Genomic DNA, 20,096 nt, shown 5'->3' with positions numbered 1-20,096 from the left:
GCAGCAGAGCCATCCATGCTTTTTCACATTGTTTTACCATATAGGTCCATAGCATAATGATTTCCAAAGACGGCTATACAATTTTTATACAACTGAAATAATAATATGACGATAATAATGAATGCAAGTGGAACTGTGGAAGCATCAAGAACCGTTTAGTTTAGGGTTTGTTTGGATATGTGTTTAAGGAGTTAAAAAGTGCGTTTAAAGAAAAAAAAATACTCGACGTACTTTTTGCAAAAGCTTAAAAATAAAACTTTTGTCAAAAAAAATATTTTTTAACATAAAAACTATATTTCTTAAAAATAATCCTAATTTCCTAAACATGCTCTTATATATGCACATAATTAATTACTTTGTTGCTGGCGGTGGGTGTAGGCATTTTGGGCCCTTGTGTTTGATAAATGAGCGTTTTTCTAAGCCCGGGGTTCACCGCTCTGTCAAATGTCTATTTGGGCCTAAATTCCATCAAGTTCAGTTTTCAGGGACTTTGAGCCCAAATCATGGTCCATTCCAAAGGTCTTGATCGGCTGTGTATTCCCAGGCTTTTCCGACGTTATCATTAGTCGTGGCCCAACATAACAACCATAATTCTTCATTTCACAAATGCAGCACGGGATGGGTAGGGTTGTACTCCGCTAACTATTGAATATTTAAGTTCGGTCCATTTAATTTGTTTTAAATACAAATTGATTTTGAACTTATTATTGGGACTGCATAATTTGTTTAAACTCTATTTAACTTAAATATCGCAATTGCTTAGTAAATTCATATTAAATATAAATTATTTAATTATTGTTAAGATTTATTATTTGAATAATTAGATAAATTAACTCAAATCTTAAAGAATCTAATCTCAAATTTATATATTTATCTTATAGAACACACACATATACATAATCTTACTTACATACACATACCCATATCTCTATATAAATACTCATTACAATGATTTGCGCTATATCTATTACATTATGAATATAATTCATTTTTATATTTTAAAATATTTAACAAGTTCACATTATAAAGTTAAAAATAATAAAAATGAAGTATGACACACACACAAAAAAAAAGAAAAAAAAAAAAAGAATTATTTGTTTTTGTTTTTTTAATGAGGAAGTTAACCGCAATCCGACCCACATCCGACGGAGCCCCACCAAAGTCTTTCCCTATCACCAAAACCCATAGCTCTGCAACCTCCTCCAAAACCCTTAAACCCTAATACCACACAGGCGCACGCACTCTCTGAAATCAAATCGGGCATGGCTAAACTATCAAAACCCGCGAGCACCGATGCCAACGCAAGCAAGAAGACGAAGAAGAAGAGGAACAAGTCAGGCCCCAACGTCGTAGCCATGAAAGTGCAGGCCCCAAAGCACAACCCTTTCGAGACCATTTGGTCCCGAAGAAAATTCGACATACTCGGAAAGAAGCGCAAGGGGGAAGAGCGCCGTATCGGCCTCGCTCGCTCCGTCGCCGTCGAAAAGGCACGAACGAGCTTTACGCCTTTGCCTCTCCCTTAATTTCATTCATTTTCCACATTCTCTGCGTGATAAATTATATATGCATATATGTATTTTTTTGGTTGGTGATGGAATTTTTGCTTCTTTTGGGTTGAGGCAGAGGAAGAAGACGCTGCTGAAGGAGTATGAGCAAAGTGGGAAGGCTTCCGTGTTCTTGGATAAGCGTATTGGAGAGCAAAACGATGCGCTTGGCGAGTTCGATAAGGCCATTATGCGATCTCAGCGTGAGCGTCAGGTATGTTCGTTTGGATTGCCTGAACACTTGGATGTTCACTTGTTTGTCTACCGCGTTTTGGTGGTAGCCTTATATTCTGTTTGGTTGAGAGTGTAGGAATGTAATACATTCAAATAACATACCATACAAATTTTTGTGATTTATCGTGTTTTTTTTTTTTTTTGTACGTTTCCAATAGTTTCTAAAGCTCATGCCAAGTTATTCAGATGAAGAATTACAAATCTTTTGCTCAGTATGATTTCCTGTAGCTTCTCGGTTAAACGTTGCATTAGTTTCTTTTGCATAATCTATTTGACTGTTGGGATAGTACTAAAAAAATGAAGAATGTAAGTTTTAAATCTTAGAGCTTTTTCTCTTTCAAAAACCTGAAAGAATGGACTCGACTATACGTTTCTAGAAAACAAAAAGAAAGCCATAGAAACTAGTACTGACTCAGCTGTTCAGTGTACCATACCATTATAATTGTTTTGTCTCAGTTATTATGAGTCTTTAATTTTCAAGGGAATAAATGACGATATGTGTATCACTTTGAATGTGATATCCTTTTGTTTGCATGAGTTTTCTTGGCACAAGACATCAGATAACTTAATATTTTCTAAACTGATTTGAGTCAGAGGAGTGTATTGTTATCATTATCCATAATTCTCTTATGGTAAAAATTTATTAACTTGTTTCCTTTGTAGTTGAAAGTGAACAAAAAAAGCAAGTATAACTTATCAGATGGAGAAGAAGAAGATTTTGAAATCCATGGCCTTGGTGCATTGTCCGAAAGGGATGATTTTGAGGATGAAATGCTGCCTGATGATGATGACCATGATGGTGAGGCCCCTGAGAGTATATAAATTTATGTAATGCGTTGCTTTCTAAAACAGTTTGTTCTGTAGATGATGCCAGCATTAGTGGCAAACTGATTCATCCATTTCTGTGAGATTTTTTTCCCCTGTTGTAGTATTTGGTTATTAACAAATGCAGACAATTGCAGAGGTGCACTATTCTGTCTGCTATGAAAATACTACTAGGCTTTTAGTTGTAGCCTTACCTGTAGAGTGGACTCTTGCTTATATGCAGAAGCAAAAAAGAAAAAGAAAAAGAAAAAGAAAAACCTGATATGGACATCATTCTTTATCTAATGCTCTTTTTTCCTCTCTCTCTCTCTCTCTCCGTGACAATATGTTTGCACTATTCTTGACTTGTATCATATCAATGTAACTCCACTTGAATTTTATCTTCTGAAGTTCATGCTCTTGGGTGTGATTTCAGATGCATAGGTGCTGTGATTGCTCATCATCTCTCTCTTTCTATGGATGAAAATATCCACTCCTTTGGATCTTGACATTTACAAACTGCTTTGGGATATGATAAATGATTATAAAATATGACATTTAAAAACAAACTTATATCCTTCTCGGATAGAAGAACAAGCTCTTCAGAATGTTTTTTAAATAATCTAAATTTTGGTCTTATGTTAATTTTATTCCATTAATTTATATAGGGTCCCCAAGGCACTACATTTGGGTATTAACATTTGTGTGCACCTTGCATAGGTTGCTGTCCTGTTAGACACTCTTCTCTTTGGACATTCTTGATTACAATTTTTTACCACTTCTTTGGCTGACAGTTTTGCTGCTGATTAGTGTTATTGTCCCTTGATAACTTGCTTGGATTACAAAATTTTACAATATGCAGTTTGTAGTTTATTTTTTTGATAGATTCTGTTGGACAGTTGCTATTGCTTACTATCTGATTATTGGTTATTCGGGATTGGTGATTTCATCAACACTGCCTCTAATTGTGCAGAAGAGTCAGCGATGCTAAAGCAATTTCATGCTCATAAGACAGAGAATCAACTGGAAAGGGGTCTGATTGAAGGCGAGGAAAATGTGAGACCTATTCTGCTATCTCACTTTTGGTCTGTTACATTCACAATTATATTATTACTTGTAATATGATGACAGTGTAGATTGTCAACTCAATGACACTTTCTTATTTTGGACTGTTTTGTTTGACCTTTTTGTCTTATATCTCTGAACTGCTCTTGTTTATTACCTCTTTTTGGGAATTGCTTTTCCCTCACTCCATCTTATGCCAGTGAGCTGTTTTGCAGCTTTAGCCAGCAATGATTGTTTTTAATCCTTTGCTTAGTCCTCTGTTTTTCTGGTTCTAGCATCAATGAAAAAAAAGGAGGCTTCATTTCTTTGTTTGTTCCACTAAGATTCGTCTTGATTGTGTGAGTTAATTCTCGTGGACATTAGTGTTACTTGAGTACTTCGATTAGCAGTGTATATTGTAGCTTTTGGTCATTTGGTTTATATATTTTTTTTGATAAGTAGTCATTTGGTTTATATATATTATGAAAAAAAAAGGAGGTTTCATTTCTTTGTTTGTTCCACTAAGATTCGTCTTGATTGTGCTAGTTAATTCTCGTGGACATTACTGTTAGTTGAGTACTTCGATTAGCAGCGTATATTGTAGCTTTTGATCATTTGGTTTATATATATTTCCTGACCTGAAGATTAGAGTTTTCTGACCCAGATTCATATTCCTGGAACGGATTGTGTCATCTGCTGAATAATTTTTAATTTGGTGTAAGAAAGTGATCTATATCTTTGTAAAAGTAATTTCCATATTTTTATATTTATCTAACAAAGAAGCTCTCTCTCTCTCTCTCTCTCTCTCTCTAAGTATGTGAATGATTTTGGATGACGGCTTGAACCTGATTCAAAGCAATACCTTTTTCACTGCAGAAACACAAAAGCAAGAAAGAAGTGATGGCAGAGATTATCTCAAAGAGCAAATTTTTTAAGGTAAACATTCTTTTTCATATTAATGAAACTGCTTTGTCAATGAAGTTGCATTATTTCCTTATTTACATTTTCCACTAACTTCTTCCAGGCCCAAAAAGCAAAAGAGAAGGACGAAAATGAACATTTGATGGAAGAATTGGACAAAAACTTCACGTCATTAGTGCAGTCTGAGGCGTTATTATCGTTAACTGAACCAGGCAAGATGAATGCTTTGAAGGCTCTTGTAAACAAGAGCATCCCAAATGAGCAAAGGAAGAAGGATGAGTCATCTAGAACTGAAAAATTAGAAACTATTAATCAGGTATGGTCTCCTGATGAAGGTTCTAGATGGCAACTTTCGTTCTATAGTTCCTACATCTACTACTACTACTACTACTGCTGCTGCTACTACTTCATTTTTGTGTGCCTTCCCAACCCCCCACCCCCACCCAAAAAAAGTTAAAAAACCCTGAGCCCCCACCCCACCAAATCTCCAGCTTGGCATACAATAAACCACCATCCGTGCGAAGGTTGTCTGTGTTATGTATTCACATGTTATCATTTTTTTTTTTTTTCATATGTGATGTGAGGCTAATGTTTTGCTACTTGCACAGTTTTGAGCATTAAATTGTTGTATCTGCAGGATCAACCTGACTCTTATGACAAACTTGTCAAAGAGATGGGACTGGAAATGCGTGCTCGCCCCTCAGATAGGACTAAGACCCCTGAAGAGATTGCTCAGGAGGAGAGAGAACGACTAGAGCGTTTGGAGGTATGAGTGCTACACACTCAAATCATAATTGTGCTCTTTGTGTGTGGGTACATGTGCATGCATGCTAATAAAAGATGGAGTTCTTGTTATCTTGACAATGGTTTTGTGGTTTGTTATTGTTAATAGTGAGTTTACTATATATTCATTAGGGTACATGAATATAGCTTGACTTGGCCAACATTGAGTGTCCTACCGTGTAATACTTGATATAGTTTAATAATGATACATGTTATTTGTAGTAAGATGCTGAATATGCACCATGCATGTATTGCCGCACTTGTCACCAAGCTGAATGTGGATCTTGTTTCATTGAGTTGTACATCTTTATTGTTGAATAGAATGCTCTAATCTGGAAATGCACCATTGTTTTCAACTGTATGATATGGTAATATAAACTTCAATACTTACAAATTTGTATTATGCACCACATATCAGGAAGAGCGACAGAAGAGAATGCTTGCTCCTGATTCTTCCAGTGATGAAGAGAATGATGTTGCTGAGAAACAGTCTACCCGGGGGCTAAGATCCATATCTGGGGATGATCTAGGTGATTCCTTCTCGCTTGAAGAGCAGCCCAGGACCAAAAAGGGTTGGGTTGATGAGATTCTTGAAAGAAGGGACGAGAACAATTCTGAGAGTGAAGCTGGTGATTCTTCTGGTGATTCAGAAACTGCTGAAGATCAAGGTGATGAAGAAGAATCCGATGAAGATAATGAGGAAGGTAAAAGCAACCTATCTTTGAAGGACTGGGAACAAAGTGATGATGATAATCTCGACACAGATTTGGAAGATGATAAAGAAGAAGGTGAAGAAGAAGAACTTGATGATGATGATGATGATGATAGTGATGAGCAACTGATGGGGCCAAGAGACCAGAAGAAGGTGGAGAAAAATGCTGCTGCTGAAACTAGTAAGAGAGATAAAGATGCTTTAGAAGCCAAGAAAATAAAAGCAGATGGTAGAAACCTTTCAACTCGAGCAGACCTTCCCTACTTAATTGAAGCTCCAACGAGTTTTGAAGAGTTATCTACATTGTTGGACAATTGCACTAATACTGAAATTGTGTTGATAATCAATCGAATTCGGGCAAGCAATGCAATCAAGCTGGCAGCAGAAAATCGAAAGAAAATGCAAGTATGAAACTTTTAGATGCTCTTATTCTGATATAAATATATTCTTACTGCTTTATTTGTAATATTCACCAATTAGGTTTCCCAATTTTTTTTTTTTTTTGATAAGTAATAACCAATCTTATTAAAAGCATAAGGTGCCTCTAAGTACACCAGAAGTATATAAAAGGAATCTTGGAGACATGAGTTAAATTTCACAATGCCTGACTCAGCTTTTACAATTCATAAGGTTGAGTCAAGTAAGAAAGCTATAATATAATTATAAGCTGAATATTTTAAGGTGACTTGTATGGCAAAATATTAATATGTGCTCCTTTCAAGAAGCTTTTTGCCTTTCATCTTTTTGTAGAAAATTTTAAAATTCATGAGAAACTAGATGACTTCTGAGCATTCAAATTGTATAAGGAAGCTGATAACAGAACAACTTTTCATGCATACTTGATTCGATCAACTCAAGTTGACATGTAGATGAGTCAGTTTGTTTTTTTCTTTTTCTAGATGCTGTTAACTTTAAAAACATAACTCGCTTTCTGAGCTCTCGAAATAGCTGATTGGGTTTAGTCATTAACTTACATTAGTTTATAGTTTTCACATAATTTCTGAAGCAATAAGCTTATAATCTGTAATTACCTTCTAAATAGCTCATTATTTTTCTAGTATAGCTTTGGCTTTACGTTAATCTACTTTCTACTCGTGAGAACTAAGATATGGTCTGCCATGGCTCTTGATTTGTATTTACATATAAACCATGTTGTCAACCTGTTTCCATAGATGTTCATCAGTGTTTCTGCGCCTGTGTAGGTGTTTTATGGTGTGCTACTTCAGTATTTTGCCATCTTAGCGGGTAAAAAGCCTTTAAATTGCGAGCTACTAAATTTGCTGGTGAAGCCATTAATGGAGATGAGTGTGGAGATTCCTTACTTTGCTGCAATATGTGCTCGTCAAAGGATATTACGGACTCGATCACAACTTTGTGAGAGCATCAAAGACCCAGGTCTGACCTAATGAAGTTGTATACTTGTTTGTTCTTCCAAATTCATCATTTGCGACCAAGTGTTTCTGATACATCATAATATATATACACACATACTTGTTCAATGTTTGTAAAAGGTTCAATTCTTTTTATTCTTGCAGAAATTAGCAGTTGGCCTTCATTGAAAACATTGTTTCTTTTAAGGCTCTGGTCCATGATATTCCCTTGCTCCGACTTTCGTCATGTGGTCATGACTCCAGCAGTATTGTTGATGTGTGAATATCTGATGCGCTGTCCTATTGTATCGGGTCGGGATATTGCAATTGGATCTTTCTTATGCTCTATGCTTCTCTCTGTATGTATTTTCTATAACTATTTTCCATTTCTTCTTTCCTCAATTTCTGCAATGTCCTTATGGTATGTTTAATAAGGTTTGTTGAAGAGTCTTAGAAAGTTGTTACAAGAGCATTATCTCTTCAATCATATGTTTGTGATCTTCATGCTACTGCAATTACCCAGAGAAGTCCCTGGTACGTGGGTCATTGTTCAGACCGTCAGGTCAACCTACATGAACTTATAATATTAGCATGACACAATAAAATATTTAATCACTGGATTGTCAAATTAAAGATAATTTATACATAAAACAATGACTTATTTGGTCCTGATATAATATAGAACTTATACGAACATACACACTTATTTTAATCATAATGTGTTTATAGAGAATTACTTTTGTTATTGGGGAAAAACATGTAAGAAGCTTTGGATATCTGTTATAAAGAAATATAGGGCATACAATATTTCCATTGGCCTAATGATCAATGAAAAGTAATAAGGCATTGTATTTGAGGACTTCTGTTCACAAACCTCGGTTCAATTCCTGTTGCGGATGTAGTACTTGTTAAAGTGCAATGACCCATAGGCCACATGGTGGTAGGACTGTGGCCAAACACTTTCCAATTTGGTTGTCAACCAAAAATTGTCAAATAACTTTGACTGGACCAGATGATGACTGGCTGACGATGCAACAGGTTGATTTGGTCTAGGTTAAAACATCGTGCAACACAACATTGTGGAAGGTGATGTAGTACAACAAATGATCACAAAATCAGTAGGTAAAAGTAGGGAAAAGAGAGGAGAAAGAAGCTGTAAAGGGGAGGAAGAAAGAAGTTAAAAGGAGGAGAAAGAGAGAATAAGTACGGGAAGAGAGAAGAAATTGGTGTGAAAGAGAGAAATAAGGTGGATTAATTCTACGTATTTTTTATTCCATCAAAGTCCCCCTCCATTGGAGTAAAAATCACTCTTAAATAGACTCACGACTAAATCCTAATCCTAATTGAAGGCAATGCCCATTTATTGAATTACCAAAAATACCCTTGACTCAAGACAATTAAATAAAACATAAAACTAAATTAAAGCAAAATGCATGTCTTGCCCCTTGCATCATGATAAAAGTTACCACAAGTACTTTTTGACTCTTCTGAATGACCTTTGCATAATTAATAATACATTTTGTTACATAATTAATCAATTTCATTTGAGTTCTGTGCTAATCCAATTGTGTTTCTTCATTATGCATACCTGTTATTCTGTACTCCTTGATTTTGCGTATGCTTTCTTTATTAGCCTTGATTGAACTTGTATGTCATCACATTTTTCATCAGTTGTGATTTTGAGTTATTTGTGCGATTAATTCATTTTGCAGGTCACTAGACAATCTAAGAAGTTCTGTCCTGAAGCAATAATGTTTCTCCGAACTTTGCTGATGGCAGCTACAAACAGGAAACAGGTTTCATGTCAGGATTCTCAAGTATGATTCTTTGATCCATTATTTGTGTTTTGGATCACGTTTTTTAATATTAGAAGGCACCTAATTTTTTCTTAATACAGTATTGAGTCAATTATCTTGCTTTTGCTTGAGACGTTACCAGATGATGGGCACACTTATCCTGAAGTTGCATGATTGTTTACCTTTTTGCAGTTTTATCATCTTATGGAATTCAAAGCACTCAGTCCATTACTTTCTGTACGTGATTGTGAAGTTGAGAGTAGTCCTCTAAATTTCACAATGATAATGGACATGCCTGAGGACTCGCCTTTTTTCAACTCTGATAACTTCAGGTTTGTAGTTGATGGGGTTTGATCACATTACTTAATGCTACAATATGGTATATTGTTTTGTGGTATAGAACTTGCTGATACACTCTGGTATACCATAGTGTTATAGTGATATTGTCCAGTAATTATGCATTACTTTGTTGGTTTTTTCTCTTTCTTATTTTGACTACCCAGTTGACAAGATATTGTTTATGACCGAACCTCGAAAGTTCTCCATTTAGACTGGCACAAAAATATGAAGATCGCTTTCTTTAGATGGTTTCTATGAATATATTTATATCCCCACAAGATTCTAGGTTAAAAATGTCAGTCAGTGTTGGGTCTCATTTCTAGTTCTGTTCAAAATGTTGTAAATTAGATTTTGTAGTTCCTTAAGGATGTCCCTTTCTCAAGGTTGTTGCCACTTGATCAAAATTGTATCCTTCAATTTGCAGGGCAAGTGTGCTGGTAACTGTGATTGAAACCCTACGTGAATATGTAAACACTTACGAGGGATTGAGTTCCTTCCCTGAAATGTTCTTGCCGGTTTCAATGTTGCTATTTGAAGTGGCACAGCAGGAAAACATGCCATATGTGCTGCAAGATAAATTTAAAGATGTTGCTCAACTCATTAAGACTAAAGCAGAGGAACATTACATGCTACGACGACCACTTCAAATGCGGAAGCAGAAGCCACAGCCTATCAAATTACTGAATCCAAAATTTGAGGAGAAGTAATTTACTACTCTCTTCTTCACCTTTCCCCAAATATTAATCTTTGTTGTGTTAGATAACGTTACATAGAATGGACAGCTGGAATGGAGCATTTAATGTCATGTTGTTTTGCAGCTTTGTCAAGGGGAGAGATTATGATCCAGATCGTGAACGGGCTGAGAGCAGAAAGTTGAAGAAACTTCTGAAACGTGAAGCTAAAGGGGCAGCTCGTGAATTGCGTAAAGACAATTCTTTCTTATTTGAGGTGAAAGAAAAAGACAAGAGACTGCATGAAGAAGAAAGAGCAGAGAAGTATGGGAAGGCTTTAGCATTCCTTCAAGAGCAAGAACATGCTTTCAAATCTGGGCAATTAGGAAAAGGCGGTAAGAGGAGGAGATGAAGGTGGCTTTTCATGCTTTGTTAGATGTATTTAGGTATACATAGTAGCATTGATTTCCATGCCCTCCCTCTGGTTGTAGCCTTGTTATATATATATATATATACATGCTAAAGAGGGGATAGGGTTGTACTTTGGATATTTTTGATCGCATTGAGTTGAAGCCTAGAATTGGAATTAGAGGCTCAATTTCAATTCTCCGTGCTAATATTATTAACATTCTCACAATGTGTCAAGCCAAGTCAAAGCAGTCAAATAATTTGATGATTTAATCTATATATCTTTTTTTTTTAGTTAATTTAATCTATATATCATTCAGCTTATAATGAACGAAGATACATTTAAAGCAAGTATAAACTGCACGGATGGGAGTTATAGACTGCGGGTTCGGAAATTTGCAAGGGTGTAATTCTCGGAAGCCTTACTACTAGTATAACAATATTAGCATACAGGATTCACATAACTTGTCAATTAAAAAAACATAAAAATTATACCTCAATATGTTAGGAATTAGACTTCAATATACCCACAGTAGAGTTGGTCCATATAAAACCAAGAGTTGTATCTCCTGGAATTAATAACTTTCATTACCAAAAGTTGTGTTTCTTAGTTGGTTATAAATACTCATATGATGGAAGTTAAAACATCAAATTATTCATTCAATCATATCAAAGTTAGAAATTCTGAAGCTCTCTGAGAGTTAGACATTAGATTATTGCATACGCTTGATGACTTGGAGCATTGACAATTGATACTTTACATTTCTATATAAAATAATTAATTAAAAGCTAGTTTTTTCTATTTTAACTATTGACTTTACAAATGCACTCCACATTCAATTATTTATTTTCTCTATTATCTTTTAAATACCTTTTTTTTTTTTGACATAATTTTCCAAACATATATAACTTACTCTTTGATTAAAGAGAGAAAGAGGGAGACAAATAAAGAGAGAGAGAGAGAATGAGAACATTCATCTGGAAATGCAAAACACATTAGGTTTAGACACAAGAATAAATAGAAGGAAAACAGAAAAGAAAAGAACATCCCACGTAGATAACAACACAATCCATCATAGTACTCCAATCAAAAACGACATGTTCCAATGAATTTTACGCAGCTAAATGTAAAGGGTATCCTTAGCCGCATGCCTTAACCAGCAAAAAATATAAGACCCAACACCGAAAGCTTTATTGAACATAGAAGACAGAAGAGAAGAGGACCAAATCCCATATAAAAATTATGTTTACTACTTGCGCAAGTCGCGAAAGTAGGACGCAGGGTCTCCTTCAAAGTCATCCCTGAATATGCGAGTGCCCCTTTTAGGAGTCATCATTGTTTTCCTCTTAGATTTAGATCCTGAGCCAAACAGGACAGCAATTGTGAGACCCGCTAATAGAACACCTGTGACAATATCACCACCTGATAACTCGACTGTCTCGGACGCATCATCTCTATGTACATGTCCAGCCAAATCGTCGTTTTTCTTATGGTTCTGTGAGCTTTCGCTGCCACCCATTATGACCCCACACTCCACAATGATGTCAATATTGATGATCTAATTTTCAGCTCTTGATCGAACAGATGCTGGGAAAGAGAAAGCTCGTAGAGTATTTATACTACAAAGCGGTCAATCTCTGGGAACATAGAAAGTCATGTTGCAGTCAATAGAATCCTGGGGGTTGGCGTAAACGACGGTTTTTGTCCATCTTCTACGTGTATTTTCCAAGTCTTGGACATTGTAACGATGCTCTGTCTCTCTACATATCCATAAAACTTTAAGCAACTTGTGAATCAAAAAAAACATATATTCGAATTTCAATATGTCATTACCCACTCACCTAGTGTACACTTTTTTTTTCTTTTTTTCTTTTTTTGTTGCATCTTTAGATAAAATGAGAAAGGAGAATGGGTCTTCTTTAGTTCTTTTGATTCTTTCTTCCTCCCCCTCACACACGTCTCTCTCTAGAGGACTCTTAGAGTCCCTCATCTCTCTCCCTCTCCGATGACCCTCATCTCTCTCTCTCTCTCTCTATGTGACAACCCTCTCTCCCTCTCATTTTTCACATACCTCTCTAAACACACACCGATTCATGGATAATTAGAGGCAAATTTTCATTATCTTTCTTACCTAAAAATAAAGATGATAACTTAAGCATCGGAAAGTCTTCAACCCCAACCAGAGACCCTATGACCTTTCTTTTGTTTCGCAAGAATCTCATTGCCATACAAGGGGTCCCTTCACAACTTAGCTATCAAGAAAATCGCTGAGGTAACAAATTCTTAGACCTAAAAATGTCCTCCCCTCATATCCTAGGTTGGCATAGATGAGTTTTGGTCAATTTTCTATGGGTATTTTACAAGTCTTGGGTTGGTATAAACAATGTAGATGATGCCACATAATAAATATGCACATCATTAAAAAATATTAAATGATATGACATCGTTTACATTGTTAGATATACCAACATTAAATCATAACTATAAAATATAGGACTGACAATTTTTGACACGATCCATAAACCTAACACGAAATTAAAAGGATATAATTGAGAAGTCTGACATGTTTACATAGGTGGAACTAGAATTGGGAGGGCAAAAATTAATTGCGGTTCACAACATTGTGGGGGGTGGAGAGAGACGAAGCATGGAGAATATTGCAGTTCACAGATGCTGAAAATGATTTCCTTAAAGAATAAGAGAAAATTATAACTGTGTTACAAATACAACTTGCGGGACCTGACTCACTGGCTCAGGGACATCAGATAAAATATGAAAGAAAATTGGAAACTAACTAGGATACAAGCCCCACAAATAGGCTACAATCAATGCAACTGAAATCGATAAATTTCTAATTAAAATTAAAACTCTTCTGTTAGCACTCACTAAAATGAAGTCCCTAAAAGTTTCTCTTTCATGCGAGAGATAAGCTTAAATTTTTCTTCAGCTTCAACCTGCTGGCGGATGTCTGTTTTTGACGCCCGGTCTGGGTGAAACTTTAACAAGGCTCGTTTATAAGCTGCATGCACCTGAAATCATCATCACCCTTCATCAAAAAAATATTATCGTAAAAAAGAAAAGCAACAGAAAAGAGTTTTGATATAAGGTGTATGTGTGGCCACTTTTCCCGTGGCTTCATGCTATGAGAATCTAACCAAACCACACAATTCAAATACACAAATCTCTATTTCAAGTATCGTAGCGCGTTTTGCTTTTGTTAGTGAAGAATATACACAAAACTACTAAAGCGGTGACAAAGGATCAATATTTTTTTTTTGATAAGTAACAAAGGATCAATATAGTCCACTGACATTTTCCAACATAACTTACAAGTATATATAATCATAATAAATAGCCTGCCAACCAACAATTGATTCCGCCCACTCATAAAAGCAACATATTGCACTTTGTAATACAAAAAGACTTCTGACCAAAAGGTTCTATGGAAATATGTAAATCCATAAACTTGTATGCAAGTTTCAGTTGCACCATATCAATAAGAACTAAGAACTGAACCATTATCTATGAACGTTTATAGGTAGGTAGGTAGGTACGTATCTAGGCATGTGATGTATGTAACTCACCTCATGTGGCAAGGGATAAAAACCACCTCCAACTTCGATTCCTAAACCACGAAGCAATGAAGCCATATCAATGCACATCATTTCCAATTTATTAAGCTCCTTCCTTATTTCAACACGAAGCTGCTCTTTCAAGTTCATATTTTCCTCATCCTGTATTTGGCATCATTTAGAAGATAGGGGGAGAAATTAATATTAGCAATCTTCGAAATGGTAAATCGTGTCTGGCTAAACTTGAGAAGGAAATACATAAACAGCTAACTGTAGCAGAAAGACAAGCGGAAGCAGAGCAAGAGAAGGTAAACCAGAGAAGGCTAAGGAAAAGCATCCTTGTCGAAGGGAAGTTATAATATATCTATTATGCTAAATCAAAAGTTTCAACACCTTCTTTTGAGTCTCTCTCACTTCTTCCACACGTTGCTTTTGCCTTCTTTGCATGTCCAGTAAACGCCTTTCCGCTCTTTTTATCTTGCGCAACCTCTGTACCTCTTCTGCCTGCAAAAGAGCAAGTATATTTAAGTTTCAGCTAATACGTTTGTCAACTATTGAATAATTCAATAGTTCTTGGTTTGCCCATATGCTTCAACCTAAGGTTTTAAGATAAGAAGTGAAGAACATGTCTCATGAACAGCCCCAAAAAAATGTTCAAAACTAAAGAGAAAAATTTAGAAATACTGTAAGGGCTCTATAGTTTTACCTTTTATTAAAATCACTCCTTAGAATGTAAAAGGCAGTTCTTAAAGTATGCAATGTTATCAAATCACTACATCCATTAGATTTTTTAACGGTAAGCAATGATATGTAAGCTGATGGCCACATCATATCTAATGAAATCTTGACACGTGTACATATTAATGAGTCAACACCAATTAACTTTGCCATGTCATTTTAAAAATGCCACATTAGAAAAAAATAAAAACAAAATTAACAGAACGAGGGGGTTTGGGGGTGGCCGAACCATCCCCTTTGGCCATGGCCACAAGGGGTGGTTCCCCCACCCCCAACCTGGCCTTTGGAGGTGGCCGAAGTAACCCTGATTACCAAAGGAAGCGGCCGAACCCAATGGCCTTTGGGGGTGGTTTAGCTACCTCCAAAGGCTAGGGCAGCTAAACTCCTGTGTGCGTGGGTGTCTTACTGTTAACAATATCTCAATTACTAATAATAAAAAAAATTAAAAAAACATTTAGAGGGGTAAAAAAACTTCTAATAAATTAAATTTTTATTTAATGTCCCTACCATCTCACCAGAAGAAACTCTTACCATAGACAATTTTCAGAGAATTTTTATCATCTCAAAAGCATTGTAAACTTGAACATTAATTGTACCTAGTTTTAAACTACATAACTAACACATTATCGAGCAGAATGTGATAGTTCATATAGATACTCTTGTTTGTTAGATATGCATTAGACCATTAACTGCATCGGATACTTAGTAAGAATTCATAGGACATAAGTGTTATTCAACAGAGATAGTTGAGAATTATGTGAAGGCATAAAAGCGGACAATTTAATCCATATGACCTGTGTATGAAATACATTAGAAGAAAAAATTAGCTGGCAATATGCGTGTACCACACATGTGCTTTCTTTAACAATTCCAGGCAATAATTATACATTCACACACAAATATTAGAGCCTGCTCAATGGACAAAATAAGAAAATGTGAGTGCAAATCAGGAGGGGAAAAAAGATATTCAGTCATGCAAATACATGGTACAGTATAAAATTAGAAGAGGATAAATATGACGTGGGAGAAAACAGAATGGCATTTAGAAGCAACTACCCACAATTAACATATATGTCAAACCTGAATTTCTAATTGTCGCTGCCTAGATGCCCATTCTTCTTCAATTGCTCGCTTGTATTCATCAGTCTCCTTCAGCTTTTCTCGTTCATTAATTATATCTGTTTGACAAGAGGGAGTAACATCACCATCTTGGGCAAGTAATTGATCCCTTACATCATATGCCTTTTTTGCTTCCACCAAATGTGTTTCAGTACGTTGAGTGTTGCTAAAATGTCTTTGCTCAGAATCCTCTATAACCTTTTCTTTAGAAAAAAATTTTTCATTACCGACTCCTGACTTGCCTTTGAATGGGATGTTGCAAAAGAAAGATTCTTCAGGAAAAGCTCTAACTTTGTACTCAGCACAAGCAACACCATTATCAAACTGTGTTTCACCAGATGATCGAGAATTCGACACAACTCTATCTTTCTCATCAAAATTACTGCAACTGGGTGCCCATTGAAACCCGTCATCTTTGTTCCTGAATATACCTCCTCCATCAAGATTAACATGTACTTCACTGTCTTCATTGGAACTTGCACATTTAGATCGTTTACCACCCTGCTCTTGGTTGGACCATAAAGAACTCTGGGGTTGGTGTTCTTCTTCATTGCAAAAACCATTGCCAATGCCATTAACCTGTTCTTCTTCATTGCCACCAGCTTCATTTGTCGTGACTCTATCAAGATTATCATTTGTTTCATCAAAGGAATTGCAACTAGAAGGTGCCTGTGGAAAGTCACCATCTTTGTTCGTTGATACAACTCTATCAGGACCAGCATGTATTTCACCTTCTTGATTGGACCTTGCATATTTAGATTGTTTATCACTCTGTCCTTGATCAGTTGATAAAGGATGTCTTCGATGACTTTGTTCTCCACGGCAAAAACCACCGCCACCACTATTAACATGATTGCATCTCTGCCACCCATGGCTGAGAGGAGGATCTCTATGATCAAATTTCACAAAAGGGCTCTCCATACCAGAGCCTAAGGAAGTACTCCGCATGTATCCATCACCACTTGCAAAGAAGCCAAACAAATTTTCCTTTTCACAATCCTCATTGCTAGAACTTGAACAAACAGGGACCTCTGGATGCTTTTCTGTCCTATTTTCTACTTCAACTTTTGTGGGGCTATCAGTATGGGAACCAGAAATACTGGTCTGATCATCTGAACCAGATTGACCATTGGGAAGATCATGTTTTCTCTTTAAAGAAGCTTTTTTCCACTGTTCATGAAGTTTTCCAAAAGAACCTTCCATAAGCTCACAATCAGAACAATCGCTATCAGATGAACCACTCTCAAACTCGGAATCCAAACCATAACGATTTCTGCTAGCAGTTTTCTCTGAGTATGTTTGATTGCACTTCGACAACTTGAATGAAGATCTTTTTTCATGGACAACGCAACATTCATCACCATCCAAGTCTACAGTATTCCGCATATTCTTAGAGGAAGGACAACATCTTTTACTTGAGGTGGCATCACTATCCAGATCCCCACCACCTTTGTCACTGATTCCAGGATGGTCCATGATATCACTTTCATCATCGTCAATACTAATAACACCCTCAAGTGGAAATTTTCTCCCTTTTCTCTGCACATTGGAACCTCTTAAAGTCTGTTGTATAGGCTCGGGACCGTCAATAATAATAACATTACTAGATTGATCACTGTCAACATCAATGAGAACAACATCATCAAGATTTCCTTTAGTCTCGCCAGTTTTCAGTCTTTTCTTCCCAGAAGAAGTTCCAGGTTGAGAATGACCTCTTGATACTCCTTTTCCTCCCATTTACTTCTGCCTGGCAACAACATATGTAAGAAAATGACTATTCAAGATAGCATAAATACACAGGTAGTAAACAACATATCCACAACATGAGACCAATAAGGATGGTATTTCCACCCTATTTCGATTGGCACATGAAAGTGAAATGAGGTACCATTTTGAGAATTAATTATATGTTGCTAAAAGTAGATAAAATTTTAATCCACAAGCAATACAATGGTGAATATTTCCAGCAGACCTATTTTTCCAATTCATTATGATTCTGTTATATCACGCTAGCGTCTAGAGATCCTGAAATTACCCAGCCTCCGTTTTTATACAATCAACCAAGTTTTGGGTTAATTGAAGGAGTAGCTTTTTTCAGATTGAGTGAAAATCTTTCAAAGTGATTGCCGAAGAAGGTGGTCCAGTGTTCATTTTACAGATAATTGACTGGGGCAAAGGTTTCTTAACTCATTGCTTTTGGGTTCAAGTCACTGGCTGGGATAATCTGTGTGCAGTATGTCCTTCAGGTGGGGTGCTGCTGCTTTGGGTCAAAAAGAGTAATGATGCAGAAGGTAACTTCTCTGCATCTTGTAGGTCTCAATGTGTAAAATATCATTAGATGGCCTTCTCAGGTGTGTATGGTCTCTGATAAAAGTATTCTGAGGAAGGAATTGACAGGGATGTATGGTTGATTGGGGTCCCATGGTGCAAGGGCAGCAATATAGTTCATGTCATTAATTTAATCGTTGCATTAACATTTGACAAAGCATAAACAGCATTACCCATATCGATAAGTTGTTGATTTATCAATCTATTCTTACCAATTTCCATCAAATAAATACTTCTCTCTAAGAAAAGGAGAACGGGATGGAGATCTTTACTCTGCCGATAACAAAAAACAATAGCATAATTGTCTGCATAAATGGTACTTGAAAAGAAAAAAAAAGAAAGAGGAAGACACTTGGGTGCAACCCCTCTTCAATTTCCTCTCAAGTTTGCACATAATTCTGGATGCCTATGCTACTGCGCTTTTTTAAAAAAAATAAATAAAAATAAAAATAAAAACTTCCTGGACATATCAATTCTTTTCAAAACGATACAGAACAAGTGAAATAACAATTCGCCCAAATTTTCTTTTTAGGAAATATATATATATTTTTTTGATAAGTAAAAAAAAAAAACTAATAATGAATAGAATACCAAGAGATTTTATACAAAGAAGCATTTCCCTGTCTTAAATTACTAATATAGTTATATAGTAATTTTAGGAAATATATTCGATTGAAACGCCAAAATCTTTAAGCGTCCTTGCCAAAGAACAGTTTCATCAATACAAACCAAATCTTTTAGCCTCAAATATATGCCTTAACCAAAAGCCCTAAAAATAACATTCACATTCAAACACCCAAACCAGACTTAAGCAAAAAATCAGAGAGCGTAATCGTCTCTCACGAGGAAGAAGCTTGGCGTATTGCTGAACGCAACCAAACCCTAACTACAACGACAAAGTCAAAATCGAACACAAAGCAACTGCATAATAATCCAGATTTTTATTTTTGTAAGCACAAAACTATCCCAATTTTCCAAGAACGAAAACTAAAAGCATGAAATCGAAAAATAGCAGGAGAAATTAAAGTAAATAGGCTTACCTCTCAATGAAAAGCCGCCTTACTCTTCGCAATAGAACGAGCCAGCCTTACTCTTCGCAATAGAAGGAGACCGATAGAAGGTGATTAAGAGGTCGCGAGCGAAGGTGACCGACGACGTGAGGGTTTTGGAAACTACAAATTGGTACCAAAAGAGAAACCGGGAGAAACCTGAATTTGGCATGACGTAAGAAGCATATATTTTTTTAATGTAATATTAAAAGGGATTTTTTTTTTTTTTTTTTTTAATTATCTTCAAAAGTATTACTAGACAAGCCCACGTATTTTTTATATATTAAATGATACATAACAATTATATATATATATATATATATATATAATTGAACAATTTTATGCTCTTAGGTTTATAGGAGAGTTAATCTTGGGGCACATGTTATTGTCAAATGAGTTGCTTCTTATCATTATTATGAATGCATTTCAACATTCTTTGCTTCTCTTTCATATGTTAGAATTAAGTGTAAGAAAGACTCGTCCTGATCTCCCTATTTATTTTCGGATGTAGCTCAAGAAAATAAATAAATATACATAATTTATTAAATAATAGGCATTATGCAGAGTGGACGCTACGGTTTAAATTTAAAAAATTTGATGTGTGGCTTGAGGTAATGAGCTTCATGGGCCTATAAGATGCAGATCCGTTTATAATGGACACAA

At 35.8% G+C, this 20,096-nt stretch overlaps 2 protein-coding genes across 2 annotated transcripts; one reads left to right on the top strand and one right to left on the bottom strand.

Annotated features, from left to right (window-relative positions):
• The first annotated feature begins 1,156 nt into the window (after positions 1–1,156).
• On the top strand, positions 1,157–10,835 carry LOC132179397 (uncharacterized). The gene is made up of 14 exons (XM_059592120.1): positions 1,157–1,487; positions 1,624–1,758; positions 2,442–2,577; positions 3,556–3,638; positions 4,503–4,562; positions 4,651–4,863; positions 5,185–5,313; positions 5,749–6,447; positions 7,245–7,437; positions 7,578–7,771; positions 9,125–9,229; positions 9,401–9,540; positions 9,972–10,250; positions 10,366–10,835. Exons 1-14 carry the CDS (start codon positions 1,263–1,265, stop codon positions 10,628–10,630), a joined length of 2,856 nt encoding a protein of 951 aa, XP_059448103.1. The 5' UTR covers positions 1,157–1,262; the 3' UTR covers positions 10,631–10,835.
• A 2,463-nt stretch (positions 10,836–13,298) lies between these two features.
• Positions 13,299–19,589, bottom strand: LOC132177333 (uncharacterized). The gene is made up of 5 exons (XM_059589602.1): positions 19,425–19,589; positions 16,018–17,803; positions 14,593–14,703; positions 14,212–14,361; positions 13,299–13,656 (listed from the first exon to the last, which is right to left on the bottom strand). Exons 2-5 carry the CDS (start codon positions 17,791–17,793, stop codon positions 13,513–13,515), a joined length of 2,181 nt encoding a protein of 726 aa, XP_059445585.1. The 5' UTR covers positions 17,794–17,803; positions 19,425–19,589; the 3' UTR covers positions 13,299–13,512.
• Positions 19,590–20,096: the final 507 nt, after the last annotated feature.

Source organism: Corylus avellana, chromosome ca4 (assembly GCF_901000735.1).
Source record: "Corylus avellana chromosome ca4, CavTom2PMs-1.0".
NCBI lineage: Eukaryota > Viridiplantae > Streptophyta > Magnoliopsida > Fagales > Betulaceae > Corylus > Corylus avellana.
This window is presented reverse-complemented; position numbering and strand designations above follow the sequence as displayed.